Here is a 22,136-nt window from a genome sequence, read left to right as displayed (position 1 = left end):
ACCAGCACCAGATCACCAGGAATCACGTCATGGGGCTTCACCTCAGTATTGTCGGGAAAAGCTGCGGATACCTGTGAACGACAAGATTGTAGTGCAGACATCAAGGAAGCCAGGTAATCTGTCAGCATATTACAGTCAACGTCAGTGATTTTACGAGGTATAGGCGTCCCCCACATATTTGGTGGTCTACCGAAGATCACCTCATACGGGGATAGCCCTGTTCGAGAATGTGCTACCATTCTCATGTAAAAGAGCGCAACTGGTAAGGCTACTATCCAATCAACTCCTTTTTCTCTACATATTTTGGACAATCTAATTTTCAAAGTTTGATTATGGCGTTCTACGAGACCTGCTGCCTCGGGATGTCGGACACAGTGAAATTTCCATTGATAGCCTAATAGAAGGGAAACGTGTTTCATTAGTTCGGATGAGAACGGCTGGCCGTTATCTGAGTAGACAACACGTGGTAAACCGTACCGTGGGAAGAATTCTCGAACTAACTGTTTGGCAGTAGTCGGGGCAGTGTAATCTGAAACCGGGTATGCTTCTGTCCAACGGGAAAGAGCACAGACAACTACGAGAACATATTTGAATCCTCGACATCGTTCCATCTGGATATAATCCATCTGGAGGACTTCAAAAGCATGATTAGGAGGTTGAAATCCACCCTGCTCTACGGGGATGCTTTTACCTGGATTAAACTGACAACATATCATACAGGTACGAACCTTTTGTTTAGCTGCAGCTCGCAAGTGCTTGTTAAACCAAATGTGTTGAATGCTGTCTAGCATAGCTTTCTCTCCTAGGTGTGCTGGACTATGTATTGTGTTAATAATAACTTGGACCATAGAGTCGGGAAGAAACCATATAGATTTTTCCTTCGTCATCCATCCTTGATCTGTTTGGATCCCTCCTAATTCAGTCCATTTCTTTATTTCTTCTGGTGTAGCATGTGTCTGTATGTCAATTACATCAAGGGCGGGATCCTTAACCGTCATGCAATGTGTTAGTGTCGGGACTATTGTTTTTGTCATGTCAGTTGTGAAAGTCTGATTCTGAGCAGTCTGTTTAGCTGTCCTGTCAGCTAGGTCATTACCCTGAGAAATGATATCGGTAACTTTTGTATGGGCTTTGCATTTCATAATCGATATTTCAGTAGGTAGATGAATCGCGTCTAATAGGGTTTGAATGAGGGGTCCGTGTTGGATGTGGGCACCGTGAGAAGTTAAATAACCTCTTTCGCGCCACAGTACGCCGAAGTCATGAACGACTCCGAATGCATAACGTGAATCTGTGTATATGTTGACTTTCTTATTTTTGGCTTGAATACAGGCTTGTGTTAGAGCGATGAGCTCTGCTGCTTGAGCTGACAAAGTATCAATACAATTTGTTTCAATAACTTCAGTGTCTGTTGTGACTGCGTAAGCGGCCACTAGCTCTCCTGTACTTGTTCTCATACATGACCCATCTACATATAATGTCAAGTCTGGATCTGACAAAGGGATATCTGTCAAGTCTTGTCTGGGTTTCGTCGTGATAGTAATAACTTCGACACAATCATGTGCCAATGGATCTGTTCCGCTCACTGGTAACAATGTGGCAGGATTTAACGTATTACAACGTCTGATTTCTATGTGTGGCTGAAACAATGTTAATTCGTAACCGGTGAGTCTCGCTATAGTCAAGTGTTGTGTTTGTGTGCGATTCAAAAGAACCTCTACTGCGTGTGGTACTTGTACTGTCAATTGATGTCCTAACACTATGGCATCGCTTTGTCTGATTGCTAAAGCGGTTGCTGCCACCGATTTCAGGCACGCAGGAAGAGCCTGAGCTACTGGATCTAATGTACTAGAGAAATAAGCACATGGTTTATGTGATCCTGCTTGCTCCTGAGTGAGTACTGACAAAGCAGTACCTTCGCGTTCTGTAACGAAGAGTGTAAACTGTTTACTGTAACATGGTGTTGCTAGGACAGGTGCTTGGCATAAAGCTTTCTTTAAACTTTCAAAGGCGTGTGTATGTTCTTGAGTCCAAGGGAGGACAGTCGATGTGGCTGCCTCCTGTGTTGTCAACTGGATGAGTGGTTTTGCTAGAAATGCATATTGAGGGATCCACTGCCTACAGTATGAAGTGAGGCCTATAAAAGCCCGTACCTCCTTTTGTGTCTTGGGTGGTGGCATGTTGGCGATTAACTGGATGCGGTCGGATGTAAGCTGCCTTCCCTCCTTGGACAGCGAGTGCCCAAGGTAAACAACTCGCGGGACACAGAATTGCAGCTTAGAAGGGGACACCTTGTGCCCCTTGTCAGCCAAAAATTTTAAAACCGTCAGTGACGCTTTTTCACATTCATGTTCGCTTCGGGCGGTGATCAGCAGATCATCGACATATTGAAGCAAGGCAGTGTTAACTGGCATGTGGATACTGTCAAGTTCTCGTTTCAGTGCTTGGCTATAGATGCTGGGGCTTTCTGTAAATCCTTGAGGTGCGCGTGTGAATTTAAAACTTCGTCCATTTAAACTAAATCCGAATAAATATTGACTTTCCGGATCAATTGGGACACTAAAGAAAGCATTCTTGAGATCAATTACAGTGAAGAACGTAGCTTCTGAGTCAATAGCTGTGAGTAATGAAGAGATATCTGGGACCACGGGGTATTGTGGCACAATACATTTATTTAATTCGCGCAGATCAATGACTAATCGATATACTGGTGGAGCTTTTGGATCCGTTCTTTTAAGAATCGGGATTATCGGAGAATTACATACATTGGAGTCAGTTTCGACAATCACTCCTTGTGTAATGAGCTCGTCAATGATTTGCAGTAAAACCACAACAGCATCGGGAGGTAACTTGTATTGTCGTATTCGTGGTAATACTATTCCTGATTTCAGTGTAACTCGATATGGTGTAATATTCATGCAACCAACATCAGTGGGGCCTTGTGCCCATAAATGTGTAGGTAAATTCTGCAGTCGGCGATCCATGTCTCTGGATACGTAGTGACCTTTAAAGTCACGTAAAAATAGTCGTACTCCTTCCGGAGAACAACATATTATAGCTCCTAGAGCTTTCAATGTTTTTATTCCTAACAAGTTTTCTGGACATGATTTAGTGAGCAATAAATCTGTAGTACGTGTCAATGGACCAATCGTAAGTGGAAGAGGTTGTGTTACGTCATTTATTATAGGTTTTCCTGAGAATCCAAGGGAAATATTCTGTGAGCCTGAAAGGGGTGCCCCTGGAACTTCACTACGTCTTATAGTTGTTCTGCTTGCCCCTGTATCAAGTAAAAACTTTCTGTCTTCCCCTAATAGTTCGCTATGTACATAAGGTCCCTCTTGGTCTACAGGAACCTCAATAAGGGGTAAGCCAACTTCCCTCTCTAGGCTATCTCATGAGTATCGCTGATAATCGGGATAATCTGCTTGTGCATACTGATACATCTGTTGTGTCGTTGCTTGTGTTGCAGCAATAGGCTGCGCTTGTGGTGATGCTACAATTTGTTGTGGAGCTGCCTGTTGCGGAGCTAGCTGTTGCGGAGCTAACCTAGGTTGTGCTTGCTGAGGTATTTGTTGTTGGTTCTGATCCTGTCTAGGTGGACGTGGTCTCTCATGTGTTCTACCTGTAGCAATATTATGTTTCAGGACTGGACAATCGTGTATATAATGACCTGGTTGTTTACAATAGTTGCATGTCCCTTTTGCAGGGCCTGCGGAATCACTCCTTTGATGACTATCGGCTGGAACCGACTGTGCAACAAGCATTTTCATTTTTGTGTCTTTCATACGTCTTTGTTCGTGTTCTTGTTCTTCTTTAATTCTATTGTGATGATATTGTAACATCTGTAGCATCTGTGATGGGGTATTACCTTGCCAGGTACTTTCGAATTTCAATACTCTATTCTTAACTTGTAGCAGAGAATTTTCAACTAATTTTGTCACAAACAGATGTGGGTATGACTCACTACTGGCTTTTATGCCACTATTTATACCAAAACATTTTTCAAATCGAGACTAGAAATCACTAGTATCTTCGTCTGGCTTTTGTTTACAGGCTGATATTGCACCCCAGTCTTCCTTTTTCGTAGTTAATAAACGTGGCAGTACCTGTATTAGTAATCCTGCTAGTGCTGTAGTCTTTTCCCCAAGCCCTGCTCCTGCAGCTCGGGCCTTTTCTTCGTTTTCTAATGCTGTCCAGTCTATCTTTTGGTCTCCCACCTCCCATTCTTTTTCTTTGAGTTTTTCGTAAACACCGGCGGGTAATAGGACTTTTAATATTTTCATAATGTCGGGGTAGGTATACTCTCCCATGAGTAACATGTCTTTTATCTCACGGTGGAAACCTGCTGGGTCCTTATCATGGCTGGGTACTACTTTCTTCATTTCTAATAATTCTAGTTTAGTTATAGGCGTGTACACAAACACGCGTGTAAAATTATCACCGGCACCTCTGATCGGGTGCACTTCGCGTAACGGGTTCTGTCTATCTATGTGATACATTTTTCTCCCCATAATGGGAACTGGAACGTGTTCTGGGCATACGAAATTTAAATATTGGTTTCGGGATCCTAGAATTTCCTTAATCAAATCAGTACCTGACCCTCTCCATATATTCGTGAGTAGTTCTGTCAATATGTCAGGTAAGGGTCCTGGATCGGAGTGTTGGTTTTTATATAATATAAGGAGGTGTTGAATCATGTATATACTAGCTAAACGCTGTTCATATGGGTCTAGATTCAGAAACGTGTGTGCAAGTACATCGTCATTGTATTCGCCGGGACTGTCAGCCCACTGTACTGCTGACCTGGCTAATTCTTGTTCGTCCATGGAATCGAGCACGTGGTACCCCCTTCGATCTCGGAGTAATTTATCAGCGGCTTGGAATAGGTGTTCAGGGGATTTTGTATTTAACATAGGGTTTGGAAAATGTCTATTATATTCTGGACGTATTGGACGTATGGGGTCATTAAAACCTCTGATATTATTATGGGGTCTTCCTTTACTTACATAAGCTATCGTGTCTACTTGCTCTGATTCTTGCTCCTCCTCCTCTCTGTGTAGATCAGCGGCGTCTACCTCTAATCTTTCTTCGTGTATTCGTTCTACTTCTTTGCGGATCTTTCGGTACATAGCGACTATACATAACTGTTTATCATGTCTCCCTTCTGATATATGCTGACCCCAAGTGACAAGTTTTTGCATTTCTTCCGGATTTATCCCAGGCCGGTCTCGATTTCTGATTACACAGTTTATGAGGAAACGTAACAGTTGTCCCTGTACCTCCGCTTTCTGGTACTCCATGGCTCTGCTAATACTTTCAGGACTTCGCCCTGACTGGACAAAGTGATACATATTTTCTAAATGTGCAGTCATTCCTGGTAGCTTCGTTAAATATATTGCAGCTCGTCGAATACGTAATGATGACAGCAGCATTTCGTCCCGTTTACCGGGCACAGGATCATATCTACAATCTACTAGAAGTTCCTTAAGCATGTCGGGAGTTGCTAGTTTGGGCGTACGTTGAAGGGCTAAATCTCTAAGAGTCTGTTTATTTCGCGGCGGAGTGGCAAACATGTCTGTCATACCTCCTGTAGCACCGTCTGAGGTGCTAGGCACGAAAGGATTCGTTGGGTGTAGGATAGAGATTGTAGACGCGGGAAAAACTGTAGAAACGGACGGGTCTGTTGGAACTTGTGTAGGAGTTTGCAATTGCAGGGATACAGATGGATGCTCTTGGTGTTGAACACCATCGGCAAGCGGTGTGGGTAGTATAGCATTAGCATACTCGGGAGCTGCGTCATCTAAATAGGAGGAAAGAAAAACGTCCTTCGCTGTTTTGGGATGTGATTTGGGATGTGCTTTTATCGGAAACAATGGAGGTGGCAAGTCTTTTGGTATTTCCGGAGTAGCCTTAGGTAACCCTTCGGCCAGAAGTGGATACATACCATTCATAAGGGCGTTTCTTTGTCTATCTACGTGTTCTGAGTTTACTCGAGTACCTTCCTCAAGTAATAGATTTTCTCGAGTTTTATTTGAATTGTCTCTACCTTTCTCTTCCTGTCTGTGTGCTTTTTCTGTACGTCTGTATGATTCTTTACGCCATAATTCAATGGCATCTTTCTGTGACTGTCTGGCTTTCTTTTTCCATAATTCTTCTTCTACTCTCATGATGCAATCTGCATCCCAGGTCCCCGCTGCGGGCCATCTCTGACTCTCTGGTAATTCTTTGGTGTAGTCCACCCATAAATCAAGAAATAATACAGCATCTAGACCATGCTTATGATACATGAAGTATCCTGGAGTATCCCTAGGTGGAATGGGAACAGCTTCTTCGAGTACACCTTTTCTAGTTTTGATCTGTCTTAGTTTCGAAAAGAGCGGCATTTTTAGATCTTGTTTCTAGAACACACTTTATACAAGAAAACACAATAATGAACAGTCATTCACACCACAATATATAGAACGTATTAAAACATTTAACACTTAATAGTTTTACGAACAATGATAACTAATAGAAAACTAGTTACTGACATTATACTGACACTAGATACCTTATTTATATGCGAAACATACTATATATACTATATATACTGCTAAACAGTACAGATACACTGCTGAAACAGTGCAGACCGGATTTGTGTACCCAAACCCGTCTTGACCGGTACAGACTATGTGCACGTAAAATGCCTCCCCGATAATGGTACTCACCGGGTAGCTCGGAACGGAAGGCCTCGGAACTGAACTGAAACTGGACCGGACTGGACTCGACTCGACTGGACTCGGAACTTCGGAACTCGGTGGGACTCTGTATACCTCGGATCTTGCTCTCTCAGCTAGGCTCTGGTCGGGATACTTCGCACTTCTCACCGCCTCGTCTGGGTGTTGATCGCAGCCTCAGTCGTCCCCGCTTGGCCGGAGGGAGATACAGGAAATCCTGCGGGGTACGCGTTTTTGTCCGTTCAGCTGTGGCAGGAGACCGGGCCTGCAACGCACCGCCGGCGCGTGAGATGAGAAAGTGTCCCTATTCGGGCGCCAATTTATGTGGTAAATATTTCGTTACCGGTACTATTTTTTATGCGGTAAAATCTATCAAGAATAACTCAGTAAATATAAGAGGCAGAATCCGTGGTATTAGAGGGTTTAAAAATGCTTTATTCCTATACAAAGGAAGACAATTCGAATTGTGGGCCTTCTGTTCCATCACCACGAAAGTTCAGGAAGGAAGGGAACACATATTATTGACAGATAGGCAGTTTTATAGAAAATACATTACAGTGAAACAGATGCAAGAGGCGTAACAGCTGATAAAAGGTGCATACATAGCTAATAGAGGGCGTAATTCAAGAAACGTCACTAAACATGATGTCATAAGTGGGTGGATCCATAAAAGAATCCTGCAATGTCAGCAGAAATGTTTGGCAAAGATGCGCACGCAGCCGCATGACGTGTGATTGACGTGCAACTAGAGGGTGAAGGGGACTTGACATTTAGCTCTACATGTGGAGACAGAAGTCTGGGGTTATGTCAACCTAATTCCAAATCATATCTAATATCCTATGTTTAAAGAACTGTGTTATCCAAAAGGAAAGGTCTCTTAGGATAGAATCTTATTCTATACTGACTATACTGACTGTTAGTGCGTGTACAAGCGTCTAAGTGTCTACACTAGATGCGAGGGAGTAGGAATATTCCATGGTAACGGGGCTATGAATTATTTGCATGAGGGCAGCAAGGCCTGGCCCTTTGCACGGTAGCTGGAGGAGTGTTTACCTAAACTACTAGACAGGAATGCATCGGATGAGGAGCGAAGGAGATAATCTCGAAGGTGAAATACAGTTTTTGGCAGGCGACAGGCTGGATCAGGCACCGTTAGCCGCGCAAGGAGTAAGACAAAGTTCATGGTCACAGATGCAGGCTCAGACTGGAGCTTTCAGAGGCAGAAGGCAGGAAAAGGCTTGATGACAGAATTCGGGCCTACTCGCCTGAATCTGTGAAATGTGGAAAGTGAACCATATAAAGTCGGTGGCCTTTCATACTTAGGAATGGAATATCTGACCCATTCATGGCGGATCTGAAAGAGGACATGTTGACGGTGGACGCACATATGTTTGCGTCTTCAGAACTGGAGCAGGAGGGAACATACATGTACTTATAGCATGTACATGGAGCCGTTGGGGTCTACGATAGGGGACATAACTGATCACAAAATTCATATTTCCTCAACCCCTCCTGTCTCAGGGCACTGCTGGGAGTGATAGGCCCCCACCCCTCCTGTCTCAGGGCACTGCTGGGAGTGATAGGCCCCCACCCCTCCTGTCTTTGGGCACTGCTGGGAGTGATAGGCCCCCACCCCTCCTGTCTCAGGGCACTGCTGGGAGGACTCTGCACACACCCCTCCTGTCTCAGGGCACTGCTGGGAGGACTCTGCACACACCCCTCCTGTCTCAGGGCACTGCTGGGAGTGATAGGCCCCCACCCCTCCTGTCTCAGGGCACTGCTGGGAGTGATAGGCCCCCACCCCTCCTGTCTCAGGGCACTGCTGGGAGTGATAGGCCCCCACCCCTCCTGTCTCTGGGCACTGCTGGGAGTGATAGGCCCCCACCCCTCCTGTCTCTGGGCACTGCTGGGAGTGACAGGCCCCCACCCCTCCTGTCTCAGGGCACTGCTGGGAGGTCTCTGCACCCACACCTCCTGTCTCAGGGCACTGCTGGGAGGTCTCTGCACCCACCCCTCCTGTCTCAGGGCACTGCTGGGAGGACTCTGCACACACCCCTCCTGTCTCAGGGCACTGCTGGGAGGACTCTGCACACACCCCTCCTGTCTCAGGGCACTGCTGGGAGGACTCTGCACCCACACCTCCTGTCTCAGGGCACTGCTGGGAGTGATAGGCCCCCACCCCTCCTGTCTCTGGGCACTGCTGGGAGTGATAGACCCCCACCCCTCCTGTCTCTGGGCACTGCTGGGAGTGATAGGCCCCCACCCCTCCTGTCTCAGGGCACTGCTGGGAGTGATAGGCCCCCACCCCTCCTGTCTCTGGGCACTGCTGGGAGTGATAGGCCCCCACCCCTCCTGTCTCAGGGCACTGCTGGGAGACATCAGGCATTCCCCCCCTTGGGACCCCCCCTACAGTACATAGCATGTGTGTCACACCTGGACACAATGGCAGAAGTCACAGTCACAAAAAAGGGACACAGTCTGTGGCAGTGGACACTGCACTCACCTGATAACCTGGTCGCCCATACAGCATGGGGTACCGTGGGAGGATCACATCCACCAAAGTCATGTTCTCCTCCAGGGTGAATGGCTGTGACCTCTCCACAGCCCTTGACATGGTTCCAGGTAATCAGTAGCAGCAGCTGGGTCGTGGAATACAGAGATGTGCAGGCAAGTGCTCCCTCATGGGACCTGGCTGCCTTATATCTGCCTTGCTGGCCCATCTCATGCACAGGAGTACAGAGTGATTGGGCACTCACATTTGCATCCTATGTTTCGTCCAATCCCTTCAAACCTAGCAGTCTGTGGGTTCTCTATCGGTTTCATTTTCCTGCATGATGTCAGCCCCACAATCACATTGCAACAAAGTAGAAGAATTCCAACTGACTTCTGCTGTGCACCTTCCAGAACAAATTCGAAATTTGAACTTGGTCTCCATGACAACCAGCATGCATGTAGGCCTTAATACTTGTCCCTCATGTGTCCCCTATGTAATTTGGAGCGTCACACACAGGTACGGTGCGTTTCGGGGCCCTAGGGCACCCCAAATGCATTGCAACGGCCCGTACACGCGTGCCTACGTTCACAATCACGATGGGTCTCCTCGCGTATGCGTACTCGTAGTGGTACGGGCCTTACACACGCATGTACGCTCACTATCACTATGGGTCTCCTCGCGTATGCGTACTCGTAGTGGTACGGGCCGTACACACGCATGTACGCTCACTATCACTATGGGTCTCCTCGCGTATGCGTACACGTAGTGATAGTGAGCGTACATGCGTGTGTACGGCCCGTACCACTACGAGTACGCATACGCGAGGAGACCCATAGTGATAGTGAGCGTACACGAGGAGACCCATAGTGATAGTGAGCGTACATGCGTGTGTACGGCCCGTACCACTACGAGTACGCATACGCGAGGAGACCCATAGTGATAGTGAGCGTACATGCGTGTGTACGGCCCATACCACTACAAGTACGCATACGCGAGGAGACCCATAGTGATAGTGAGCGTACATGCGTGTGTACGGCCCGTCCACTATGGGTGTTCTTGCGTATGCGTACTCGTAGTGGTACGGACCGTACAAATGCCTGTACGCTCGCCATCACGATGGGTACACATACGGTAGCACTCCCATAGTGATTTGGGAACGTACACAGGCCCTCTTAGCAGCAGTACGGCAGTTTTCACACATCACAGTGGTGATAGGCGGCACACAGGTAGGAATAGGGTGGACATACTTGTCCATTGATGGACATACTTGTCCATGGATGGACATACTTGTCCAGGAATGGACATCAAGGCATCGTCTGTGCATTACTACATGTGTGGGGCACAGGTGTGACAGGCTGTGATGTGGAACATTACTCCTGAGTGGAGAAGGCACCACATGTATGATGAGATGTGTACAGGTGTACTGTGTGAGGGTGCAATGTGTGCCAGGCATGCCCTTGACTCCTTTGACATGTGTGCATGTCGTACTGCACACTTGGGGTGAGCGTCACTGGCATGGCACGGACACCAACACACGGAAGTGTCCCCTGATGCCCGGTACAGGGGTTACCACACCTGCCTTGACATTACCCACGGTGCACAATGTGACTATGTCATGTATGTGTGGGGGCTTCCCATCAGGTTGATGTTGGTGCACCCTCAAAAGCTGCAGCTGTTGCAGCAACCAACATGTGTCTGTGTGTAGATGGACATCGCACACTGTTCCGCACACCATGCCACATGTGGTATCGGATGTGAGGTGCACATGTATGCATGGGACACGGAGTAGCGTGACATGGACATGTCTGCATCCTCACAATGATTGTGTGGTGAGTCATGACATGTGCACCGGCATGGCAAGGTGTGTGGGCTGACCTAGTGTAATGTCATGTGACCTGTGTCTCTAGTGTTCCGCTACCAGTCTCTGCAATCGGCATCCTACTTCTGCAGATGTGTGGGCGTATGTCACTCCTGTCTTGCGTCTGGCTGTTCACTTGCACTGGGACACAGCTATTCCCATGCCATGGTATGTGGAGGTTCAGAATCTCCGTGTGTAGCTGGGTCTTGGTAGGAGTGTCACCTGGCAGCCATACGTGTCCTGGGCATGTAGCACATACCTGACTCCCTATGTAGCATATGTGTATTGACAGATTTACATGTGCTCAGTACATATGACTTGTTGTCGTAGTGCACTCACTCTTCCTTGTCACTTCCTAATTACTGCAGAGCGCCGCCTCTTGCCCGACCAATTCCGGACTTGGCTGCCATGCGGGAGAATGACAGCATCCGTTGCTACCGCTTCCCCCAACCGTTGATTCTGGAGTTGACGGCGAGACTGGCACCACACCTGCAACCGGAGCACAGGTATCCTACGGCACTGACACCCCAGCTGAAGGTAATGGCTGCCCTACATTTTCTTGCCACGGGTACCTTTCAATATACCATAGCTCATGTTGGTGGCATGTCCCAGAGCATGTTCTGCCGTGTGCTGCATGATTTCTTAGAGGCCATGTTGATTCACCTGTATGACTTCATCAAGTTCCCAACCCCTGAACAGTTGACTGCGGTCAAGCGTGGATTCTATGCCCTGGGAGGGATGCCCCATGTCATTGGGTCCATAGATGGGACACATGTAGCTTTGGTACCACCACACGCACGGGAGGTAGCGTACCGCAATCGGAAGCACTACCACTCCATCAATGCCCTTGTGGTGTGTCAGTCCAACATGTTGATTTCACATGTCTGTGCTCGTTTTCCAGGATCAGCACATGATGCCTACATCATGAGGTGTAGCAGGATGCCTGAAATGATGATGCAGCTGCGCAACGAAAGGGCATGTGTTGTTGGTGGGTACAGTCTGTCTGTCCTTCATTTTGCATAGCCTACCTGCACGACCGCTTCACCAGTTCTAATGATGTCAATGTGCTTCCCATGTAGGGGACGCTGGCTATCCCAACATGCCTTGGCTGCTCACACCTCTCCGCAACCCCATCACGCCGGCCCAGCTCCGCTACAACACCGCCCATGGCCGGACAAGGCGAGTGATAGAGAGGACGTTTGGCCTGCTGAAGAGCCGCTTTCGGTGCCTCCACAAGACCGGCGGCGCCCTCCCATATGCCCCTGCGAAGGTCTGCAAAATCTTCATGGTCTGCTGTATGCTGCACAACATGGCAGTTGAGAAAGCTGTGCCACTCATCCTGGATCAACATGACGAGGACCATCCACCCGTGGAGGACGAAGGGCTTGGCAATGGGGCTAGTGATGTGGAGGATGTGGAGCCGCAGGAGGACATCCGGACTCGACTCATACGCCACTTCTTTGCTTAGTGGTGAGTACCAGTGTCTGAGTGTGCACGCATTGGTCCCCGTGTGGCATGTGTTGTGATGTGTGTCTCCATCTGCATGTATGGCACGTGAGTCAGAGGTGTGTGTGGGTGTGTCACTGGAGTGATGGTGCCAGTGATGGTTGTATTTCCCCAGTCATAATTGTGACCTAGCATGTTGTCATCCATACATGTGTCGAGTAAATGCACATGCAAGTAGCTGTGCTTTTTGTGGCTGACTTCTTGTGTGTCTCTCTCTTCCCCAGGTACTTGCGCATGCCGTCTGCTGGTTGCATTGTTGTGGCACTGCTATTCCTCATGACACGTAATCGTGGGCTGACTCAGCGTTACAGGCACGGACCCGTTTGGAAGTCTCCATAGGGTAAGGGGTGCATCAGGGGTGTATTGGGTGTGGCAGTTGTTCACGATGTATGCACACTGCCCCTGTCGATGTTTGGTTCCTCTGCAGACATGTTGCATCACCATGGGACACGACATGCAGCTGTGTACACCTGAATAGATGGTCTGACTGGTTGACAGTCATCAGTGATGGGATAGTGGATTGTGATGATGGCATCAATGTGTGTGACACTTCCCTCGGACACATACGGTTAGCATTGGCTTGACATGGTGTGGGACTTCCACATCAGCGGATCAATGGTGTATGGCAGGCTCTCCGTGAGCAGCTGTGGGTGTTTAGCTGTTAGCCGACAATTGTGTGCCAGTTCCATGGCTAACACGCATTTGTGCTGCAGAAGAGGGGTGCCAGTGTTGGACCCACATGTTACTCCACAAGATGTGTTCAGGTGTACTTCAAGTTGCCTCTGCAATCCCGAAAACATGACTAATAAAGGTGTCCCTATGCCTCCAAGGTGCCTCTTCTCAGTCAATGCTGGTGTGTTGCCACGGTGCATCCAGCATGTCTGGCATGGTTTTCCCTGATTGTGGCTATGTGTCAATGTGTCGAGTAGCAAGATGCAAGCTGTGTGTGTGGGCTGAGACTGTGTAGTGGGCATGATGTCCATGACTGTGTGGGTATTGTGACATGTGCCATCCCCATGCATCGAACGTTGGGCAGGCCCCCATTCTCTGCATCCACTGGAATCAAGCTTGCAGGACATGGTTCTGCCACCTGTCTACACATACCTGCGTGCCCCCCAGGACACTCCACATGATCCCTGACCTCTGCGCATGACTGTTGCTGTACTCAATGTGTCTGTCAGCACGGTTGTGCGGCCACCCCCTCAGCTGGTTGGGCCCATCACGGGTGTGTATGGTGCTCCATGTCTGTCTTGCCTAATACACTGTGACCCGTGTGTCCTGTGCCAGACTCAGGCCCCAGGGTGTGGATGGTTGAAGTCAAAATAGAACTCAGGCATGTTTAGACTTTACAACACACATGTAAGGTAATAATGCAACCAGCAGGCATCTTCTCTTCATAGTGTGATTTATTATTTGGGGGGGGATAAAGTGAGGGGCTTTCCGGGAGTTTGGAATCCAAAGTTCAGTAGGGGAGTTGGTGTCCTTGCCATTGGAAATCCTCAGAGTCCATGCCACAGTCTTTGTCAACATTTGTCAGACAGTGACCAGCAGGGCCATGTGGCAGAGAATGTCTCTTGATGCTGTGATGCTGTTGCTCCAGTGGGCCAGGTGCCAGGCCAGGTGTCCTGGGAGATGGTGATGTTGCGCCGACCCTCACGGTCTTTTCCGTGGACGACCCGCCCTCCTGCGGGGACCCTCAGAAGCAGGCCGTGACGACGTCTGGGATGCTCCATCGGATGTTTCCTCCTCCTCCTCCTGCTCCCTCCCTGTGGGTGGTGATGTTCTCCGCCTTCTGGCACAGGGAGGGTCGGCCATGTTGTCGGCCATCCGACGGAGTGTATCGTGAATCCCCTGGAACACCGTCACTTGCTCAGCCTGTCTGTCCTCCATCCGTCCTTGGTGTCGCTGTAGACAGGCATGTTGCTCCGCATGTTGCTGGGCCTGCTGGGTCTTTATCTCATCGAGGGTCCCCTTGATCTCATTGAGGGTGGACACAACCTGGGCCATGCCCGTGGTGTCCTGCCGGTATGTGTCCATGATGTTACGGACATGGGCAAAAACCGGTTCCCCAGCCAACTGGTCAGGCTCGCGCCTCCGCCGTCCTCCACTCCCACCACCCCTGCCCACTTGCACCTGGCCTGCCCTTGTGGGTACATCGGGTCTCCGGGACCCCTGAGGGGTGGCATTGGCATTGTCGCCTGCCTCCTCCTGCGTGCCCGGGACACCATGTCCCTCCTGGCCAGCCTGGCTGCATTGTGGTGGTGGGGCAGGGATCCTGGGTGTCTCCTGGGATGTGGCAGGAGTGGGGGTGGTGGTTGGCACAGTTGTACCTGACGCAGGTGCTGCAGGTGGTTGGACACCAGAGGGGCCAGGTCGGTCGGGGTCGTCCACAGAGTGGTGAGAGTGGTCGCTGCCGGTGGGATCGGGCTCCTGCAGATCCGGGTCCTGTGAGTCTTCCCCCCCAGTGTTGGGGGGTGATCCACGACGTTGACCTGTGTGTGAGAGAGACAATGTTAATTTTGGTCCATGCAACATCCATGTTTCATCAGTTTCAAAGTTGGCACTTTTCCTCTTGGAATTAGGATCTGTCTTGCATTCCACTCACAGTGCACTTGTGCATGGGTGTGTCCCTTGGGCACTACTTTGGCCCCTTTAACTATGTGTGGCACAGTCTTACTTGCTGCGTCAAGTGTGACTGCAGTCAGCAGTGGAGTGGGCAGGTGTGGCGAGCCATGCATTGGCGCCTTCTGTCTAGCACTGTACATGTGCACATGGAGTGGATCCACACACTTATATAATGCAGGTAGCTGTCGTTGTGCTCGTGCACAGGTTGTGACATGGCCCTGTGTTTTGCCATGGAGGAGAGGGGGGGTTCTGGCACTGGCCACCCTTGTCTACATGCACGCAGTCTACCTGCTGACGAGCAGACATTCGCACACGCCACACGGCTGATTTGCTCTCCCTGTGTCTCGCTCCCTCTCTGTCCCCCTCTCCCTCCCTCCGTGTGTCAGCCTCCTCCCTCTGTCCGTGTCCCTGTGTCTCACTCCCTCTCTGTCCCCATCTCCCTCCCTCTCTGTCCCCCTCTCCCTCCCTCCGTGTGTCAGCCTGCTCCCTCTGTCCGTGTCCCTGTGTCTCCCTCCCTCTCTGTCCCCCTCTCCCTCCCTCTCTGTCCCCCTCTCCCTCCCTCCGTGTGTCAGCCTCCTCCCTCTGTCCGTGTCCCTGTGTCTCCCTCCCTCTCTGTCCCCCTCTCCCTCCCTCTCTGTCCCCCTCTCCCTCTCTCTCTGTCCCCCTCTCCCTCCCTCTCTGTCCCCCTCTCCCTCCCTCTGTGTGTCACCCTCTGTCACCTCAGCCCAGCTTCCTGGGCACACACTGTTAGCAGATCTTTGAATGGCCCTTGGCTTGTTGATGTGAGTTAGTTTCTGATCTCCAGGCACCCATTGCGTGTAGTGTGTGTCTGTGCGCTGCTGCTGTGGTGGTGTGTGCTGCCACTCTTTCACAATGTTGGCTGTTCATTAGCTGCTGTCATGTGCAAGAACGTGCCGTCACCCCCATGTGTTGATGCAAGGCGTCCGCCATTTGCTGGCGAGTCTTTCCTGTGTGGGGACACAGTGTTTGTCTGGCTGTGACCTAGGCCATATGGGCAGAGGGCATTGTTGTCTGCTTCTGAGTTGCACTATGTGGATTTTGTGGCCCACCCTCCCGCCATCCGGGTTACCGTGTCAGGTGTTGGTGTCTTCTGTGGCCTGTGACTTGACATTGTCCAGCTCGGTGCATGGGGCATGGTGGCGGCAGTGGCATGTGCGTTTTCATGGAGTGTGGTTGAGTCATGCGATGGCTTGGGGTGGTTGCGTGCCTGTTAGTGATTTTGGTTGTGGGTGACGTTCCCCCCATGTGAGGTACGTTGTTTGTGTACTCACCCGGGTCTCGGAGTCCTTCTAATCCGTCCACTGCCTCCACCTGCAGTATGGCCATCACCCTCTCCTCCCAGGGCTGGTAGTGTACGGGTCTGCGGGAGGGCCCTCCTCCAGTGGCGTTGGCCTGGTTGTGTTCCTCCTGCATCTTGGCTCGGACCCTCCTCCGCAGATCGTACCACCTGGATTGGCATTCCTGCCTGGTCCTTCTGGTGTCCCCAACAGCATTCACAGCATCGATGATGGTCTGCCACATGGCTGTTTTAGCTGCCATGCTGGTGTTTCTGACCAATGTTCCAAAGAGCTGTGGCTCGACTCTGAGGATTTCATCAACAAGAACCTCCAACTCTCGGTTACTGAACTTTGGATTCTTGGTAGTGGGCATGGTGAGGGGTGTGGGTGTGGATGGTGGGGGGGGTGTGTGGATGGTGGGGGGGTGTGTGGATGGTTGTGGGTGTGTGGGTGTGGTTGTGCAGGTGTGTGTGTGTATCAATGTGATGAGGGTGTGTTTGTGAAGGTGGTTGTGTGAAGGTGTGCAAGTGTAAGGTGTGGTGAAGCTTGTAGTATGGTGCTGTAGGTTGTCTGTGGTGTCTGGCAGCAGTGAGTCTGTTGCAAAGGCTCATGGTTTGTGTGTGTGGGCCCTTTTTATTGGTCCATTGGTGGGTGTGGCTGTGTTTGAAGTTTGGGTGGGTGTGTTATAAGGAGTGGTGGTGTATTGGGCCTCTGTTTGTTTTTGGCAGTTGCAGGTCAGTGAATGTGTTATTTTAGTGGTGGTTGTTGGACATGTTTAGTGGCTTTGTGCCATTCGAATGGTGTATTCTTGTGTTGTTTTGGTTTGTCCTGGTGGTGTACGTGCGTTTTTAGCGTGTGTACGGTGTGTACATGGGCCATTTGGTTGTACGGTGCTGTCCTTGTGTGTGGCTTGGTACGACTCGTACATGCGGTTGTGATGTTGGGGCATGGGGTGCGCTCCGTACTTAGGAGGTAGTGGTGGGGGTGCGACTCTGACGTACAGGGGTGTAGGTACACGGTGGTACGACACGTACAGGGGTGGGGGTAGGACTCAAACGTACTGGGGTGTACATAGACGGTGGTACGACACGTACAGGGGTGGGGGGACGACTGGAACGTACTGGGGTGTACATAGACGGTGGTACGACACGTACAGGGGTGGGGGTACGACTGGAACGTACTGGGGTGTACATAGACGGTGGTACGACACGTACAGGGGTGGGGGTAGGACTCGAATGTACTGGGGTGTACATAGACGGTGGTACGACACGTACAGGGGTGGGGGTACGACTGGAACGTACTGGGGTGTAGGTACACGGGGGTACGACACGTACAGGGGTGGGGGTAGGACTGCAACGTACTGGGGTGTACATAGACGGTGGTACGACACGTACAGGGGTGGGGGTACGACTGGAACGTACTGGGGTGTACATAGACGGTGGTACGACACGTACAGGGGTGGGGGTAGGACTGGAACGTACTGGGGTGTACATAGACGGTGGTACGACACGTACAGGGGTGGGGGTAGGACTGGAACGTACTGGGGTGTACATAGACGGTGGTACGACACGTACAGGGGTGGGGGTAGGACTGGAACATACAGGGGTTTAGGTACACGGGGGTACGACACGTACAAGGGTGGGGGTAGGACTCGAACGTACAGGGGTGTAGGTACACGGGGGTACGACACGTACAGGGGTGGGGGTAGGACTGGAATGTACAGGGGTGTGGGTACACGGTGGTACGACACGTACAGGGGTGGGGGTACGACTGGAACGTACAGGGGTGTGGGTACACGGTGGTACGACACGTACAGGGGCGGGGGTAGGACTGGAACGTACAGGGGTGTACATAGACGGTGGGACAACACGTACAGGGGTGGGGGTAGGACTGGAACGTACTGGGGTGTACATAGACGGTGGTACGACACGTACAGGGATGGGGGTAGGACTCGAACGTACTGGGGTGTACATAGACGGTGGTACGACACGTACAGGGGTGGGGGTACGACTGGAACGTACTGGGGTGTAGGTACACGGGGGTACGACACGTACAGGGGTGGGGGTACGACTAGAACGTACTGGGGTGTACATAGACGGTGGTACAACACGTACAGGGGTGGGGGTACGACTGGAACGTACTGGGGTGTACATAGACGGTGGTACGACACGTACAGGGGTGGGGGTAGGACTGGAACGTACTGGGGTGTACATAGACGGTGGTACGACACGTACAGGGGTGGGGGTATGACTGGAACGTACTGGGGTGTACATAGACGGTGGTACGACACGTACAGGGGTGGGGGTAGGACTGGAACGTACAGGGGTGTAGGTACACGGGGGTACGACACGTACAGGGGTGGGGGTAGGACTCGAACGTACAGGGGTGTAGGTACACGGGGGTACGACACGTACAGGGGTGGGGGTAGGACTGGAACGTACAGGGGTGTGGGTACACGGTGGTACGACACGTACAGGGGTGGGGGTACGACTGAAACGTACAGGGGTGTGGGTACACGGTGGTACGACACGTACAGGGGTGGGGGTAGGACTGGAACGTACAGGGGTCTACATAGACGGTGGGACAACACGTACAGGGGTGGGGGTAGGACTCGAACGTACTGGGGTGTACATAGACGGTGGTACGACACGTACAGGGGTGGGGGTAGGACTCGAACGTACTGGGGTGTACATAGACGGTGGTACGACACGTACAGGGGTGGGGGTACGACTGGAACGTACTGGGGTGTAGGTACACGGGGGTACGACACGTACAGGGGTGGGGGTACGACTGGAACGTACTGGGGTGTACATAGACGGTGGTACGACACGTACAGGGGTGGGGGTATGACTGGAACGTACTGGGGTGTACATAGACGGTGGTACGACACGTACAGGGGTGGGGGTAGGACTGGAACGTACTGGGGTGTACATAGACGGTGGTACGACACGTACAGGGGTGGGGGTACGACTGGAACGTACTGGGGTGTACATAGACGGTGGTACGACACGTACAGGGGTGGGGGTAGGACTGGAACGTACAGGGGTGTAGGTACACGGGGGTACGACACGTACAGGGGTGGGGGTAGGACTCAAACGTACAGGGGTGTAGGTACACGGGGGTACGACACGTACAGGGGTGGGGGTAGGACTGGAACATACAGGGGTGTGGGTACACGGTGGTACGACACGTACAGGGGTGGGGGTACAACTGGAACGTACAGGGGTGTGGGTACACGGTGGTACGACACGTACAGGGGTGGGGGTAGGACTGGAACGTACAGGGGTGTACATAGACGGTGGGACAACACGTACAGGGGTGGGGGTAGGACTCGAACGTACTGGGGTGTACATAGACGGTGGTACGACACGTACAGGGGTGGGGGTACGACTCGAACATACAGGGGTGTACATACACGGGTGTGGGTGTACATACACGGGGGGTACGTGTCGGACGTACGGGGGCGGGGGGGAGTGTTGGGCGCGTATGCGGGCACATGTCTCCATGGTTGCTATGGGAGTTCGGTGCGGACGGTGTTTTTTCCATACGGTTGTGAGATCGGACGCACGGGATGGATCGTGATTCCTCGGTCGGACTTCACCTTTCACATTTGTACGGTAAATCGTCCGAGGACGTGTCGGACACATTTTCCGACCCGAGGACGTGTGGGGAAAGATTCCCGATGCGGTTCGTATGGACTTTTTCCCATGCGAATCGTGATTGCCAGTTCGTACGGCACTTGTACGATTCGTACGGTAAAAAGACCGGATACGAGTCGCACGGGGAATTTTTTTACCGGATCGTAATTGGCACCTTAATTGGGAGATATGGGACAGAAGCAGGTTTTAAGGAATGGGTATCTAGAGGGGCTGTGGAATGTCCAATGATTATTCATATCGCAATAAAAGAATAATCAAATTCCGTGACTTTACCCTGGAGGAGGCACGAGGAAACTTCCCATTGGATTTGGAGATGATAAGAAGTGCCCTCAAGATAAAACAAGAATGCTTGTTGCCCCACCTTGGATTCAGGAAAGAATCCTGCTGGCAAAGTTCTGAAGAGAGGGCTCCAATGCCTTTTCATATCTCACTTATTGCACAAAATGAGGACAAAAATAAAACACACAAAAAAATGTACTCGCCATCAGATGTATACTAGTAATGCAGATTCTAGTATTGGCCTAGGTTGTGGTGGAGACAGGGTTTTGTGTGCACACATTGCTATATTAGCATAAGCGCTTTAGAAGCTAAAACGTCATCTTGCCACTTTGCTGCTTTTTGCACACAACACTACAGGTAGCTGTTATTACGAGTAAAACTGCTTTCTTGCTTTTTCTTCACATGAGAACGGTCTGTTGTTCACATCCCTAGACGTGCCCTGTGACCTTAGTCTAAACACTGTGTGCAGAAGCCGTCAAGGTCAAATAACAATGTATGCTGTTGAATTTAGGTTGATTGGCCCATGCTCTAGACACAACACGCACACAGCTGCAAATATCTGAAACTCGGGTGCCTTTAATATTGCATTTGCATGCATGGTTCAGACACTTGGAGAAAACCTTTCCAGACACAAAGAGCAGAGCTGATCCTGTGATGTGATTCACCTAAGCTGATCTTTGAGGCATGGGGTTCCCCATTCAAACCTAGAGACCTTCTATTAGTTTATAAAACTAGTTAACTAGCCAAGGGAGGGTGGTTCTCAAAGTATTATAGGACTTGTTTTCCACTATCATTTTTAATATGATTTCTCCCTTCATTTTCTATGGTATTGTAACAATGCTGATGGTTTTATTTTTAATCATGTGTCTGCTTATATTAGCCAAAGTACTGCACCTTAGAGCACGTAGTTAAAAATAAACATTTTAAACTTTTCGGTGTCTCTGATTACTCTTGTTGTGGACTGATATGAGAATAATAACGAAAATGTGTTTCTGATTCCCACCATTCCTAAGAGTACTCTAAGTTGCTTGTTCTGGGTTGTCTAATCATTGGTAACTTCAAAATGATACGGAGAACGAATGAGACACTGATGCTAGTCGGATAGGGCTTCTGGGTACTGAGGTGAGTTTTTTGGTACACCACAATTCACTGAGGTCCTGGTTTCCTGTGCATAGTTCTGTACATGAGCAGAATCCCTGCAACAAGGTAGGTATTTTTTTCACAAAAATGTGGAACTCATGCAATGAAATTACCTTTTTACTATGAAAGTAATTTTAATCTGTTAGTTCAGATGCTTCCAAGAATATGTATTTCTTTCTTGACTGCAGCTTATGGCTTTTAATTACTTGTGTAAGGATATGAAGCTGTGTCCCTTTTATTTTCTCCTTACACACCTACCTTTCATTCAATCAAAAAAAAAACTGTCATCATTGCTTAGATTAGAGCAGCTGGGGCATGTTTCTCGAAGGTCTGGGGAATTTCACTTTTTGGGTCATGAAAGAAGCTGGTGATCCACTTACCAGTTTGGTTGGAGATCTCACCCTGAGGGCATTGGACACACAGGAAGCAGCAGAGAGGCTCTCCTTCCATCTCAGCTTTCCTAAACCCAGGAGAGCAGCTCTTAGTGCACACCGAGGAAGGAATCTGCAATATATGAATAAACACAATCCTGCAAGAGAGTACTGAGAAGAAATATTGAAC

The 22,136-nt window shown here is 50.1% G+C and overlaps 1 protein-coding gene across 1 annotated transcript in view; it reads right to left on the bottom strand.

Annotated features, from left to right (window-relative positions):
• LOC146782698 (extracellular calcium-sensing receptor-like) overlaps positions 1 to 22,136 on the bottom strand; it is a 186,567-nt gene that overhangs the window by 69,656 nt on the left and 94,775 nt on the right. Inside the window, 1 exon segment of the mRNA XM_085637189.1 lies at positions 21,956 to 22,079. Within this exon segment, the coding sequence (XP_085493315.1) occupies positions 21,956 to 22,079 (124 nt within the window).

Source organism: Triturus cristatus, chromosome 12 (assembly GCF_964204655.1).
Source record: "Triturus cristatus chromosome 12, aTriCri1.1, whole genome shotgun sequence".
NCBI lineage: Eukaryota > Metazoa > Chordata > Amphibia > Caudata > Salamandridae > Triturus > Triturus cristatus.
Note: the sequence above shows the minus strand (reverse complement) of the source record. Positions and strands in the feature narration are given on the sequence as shown.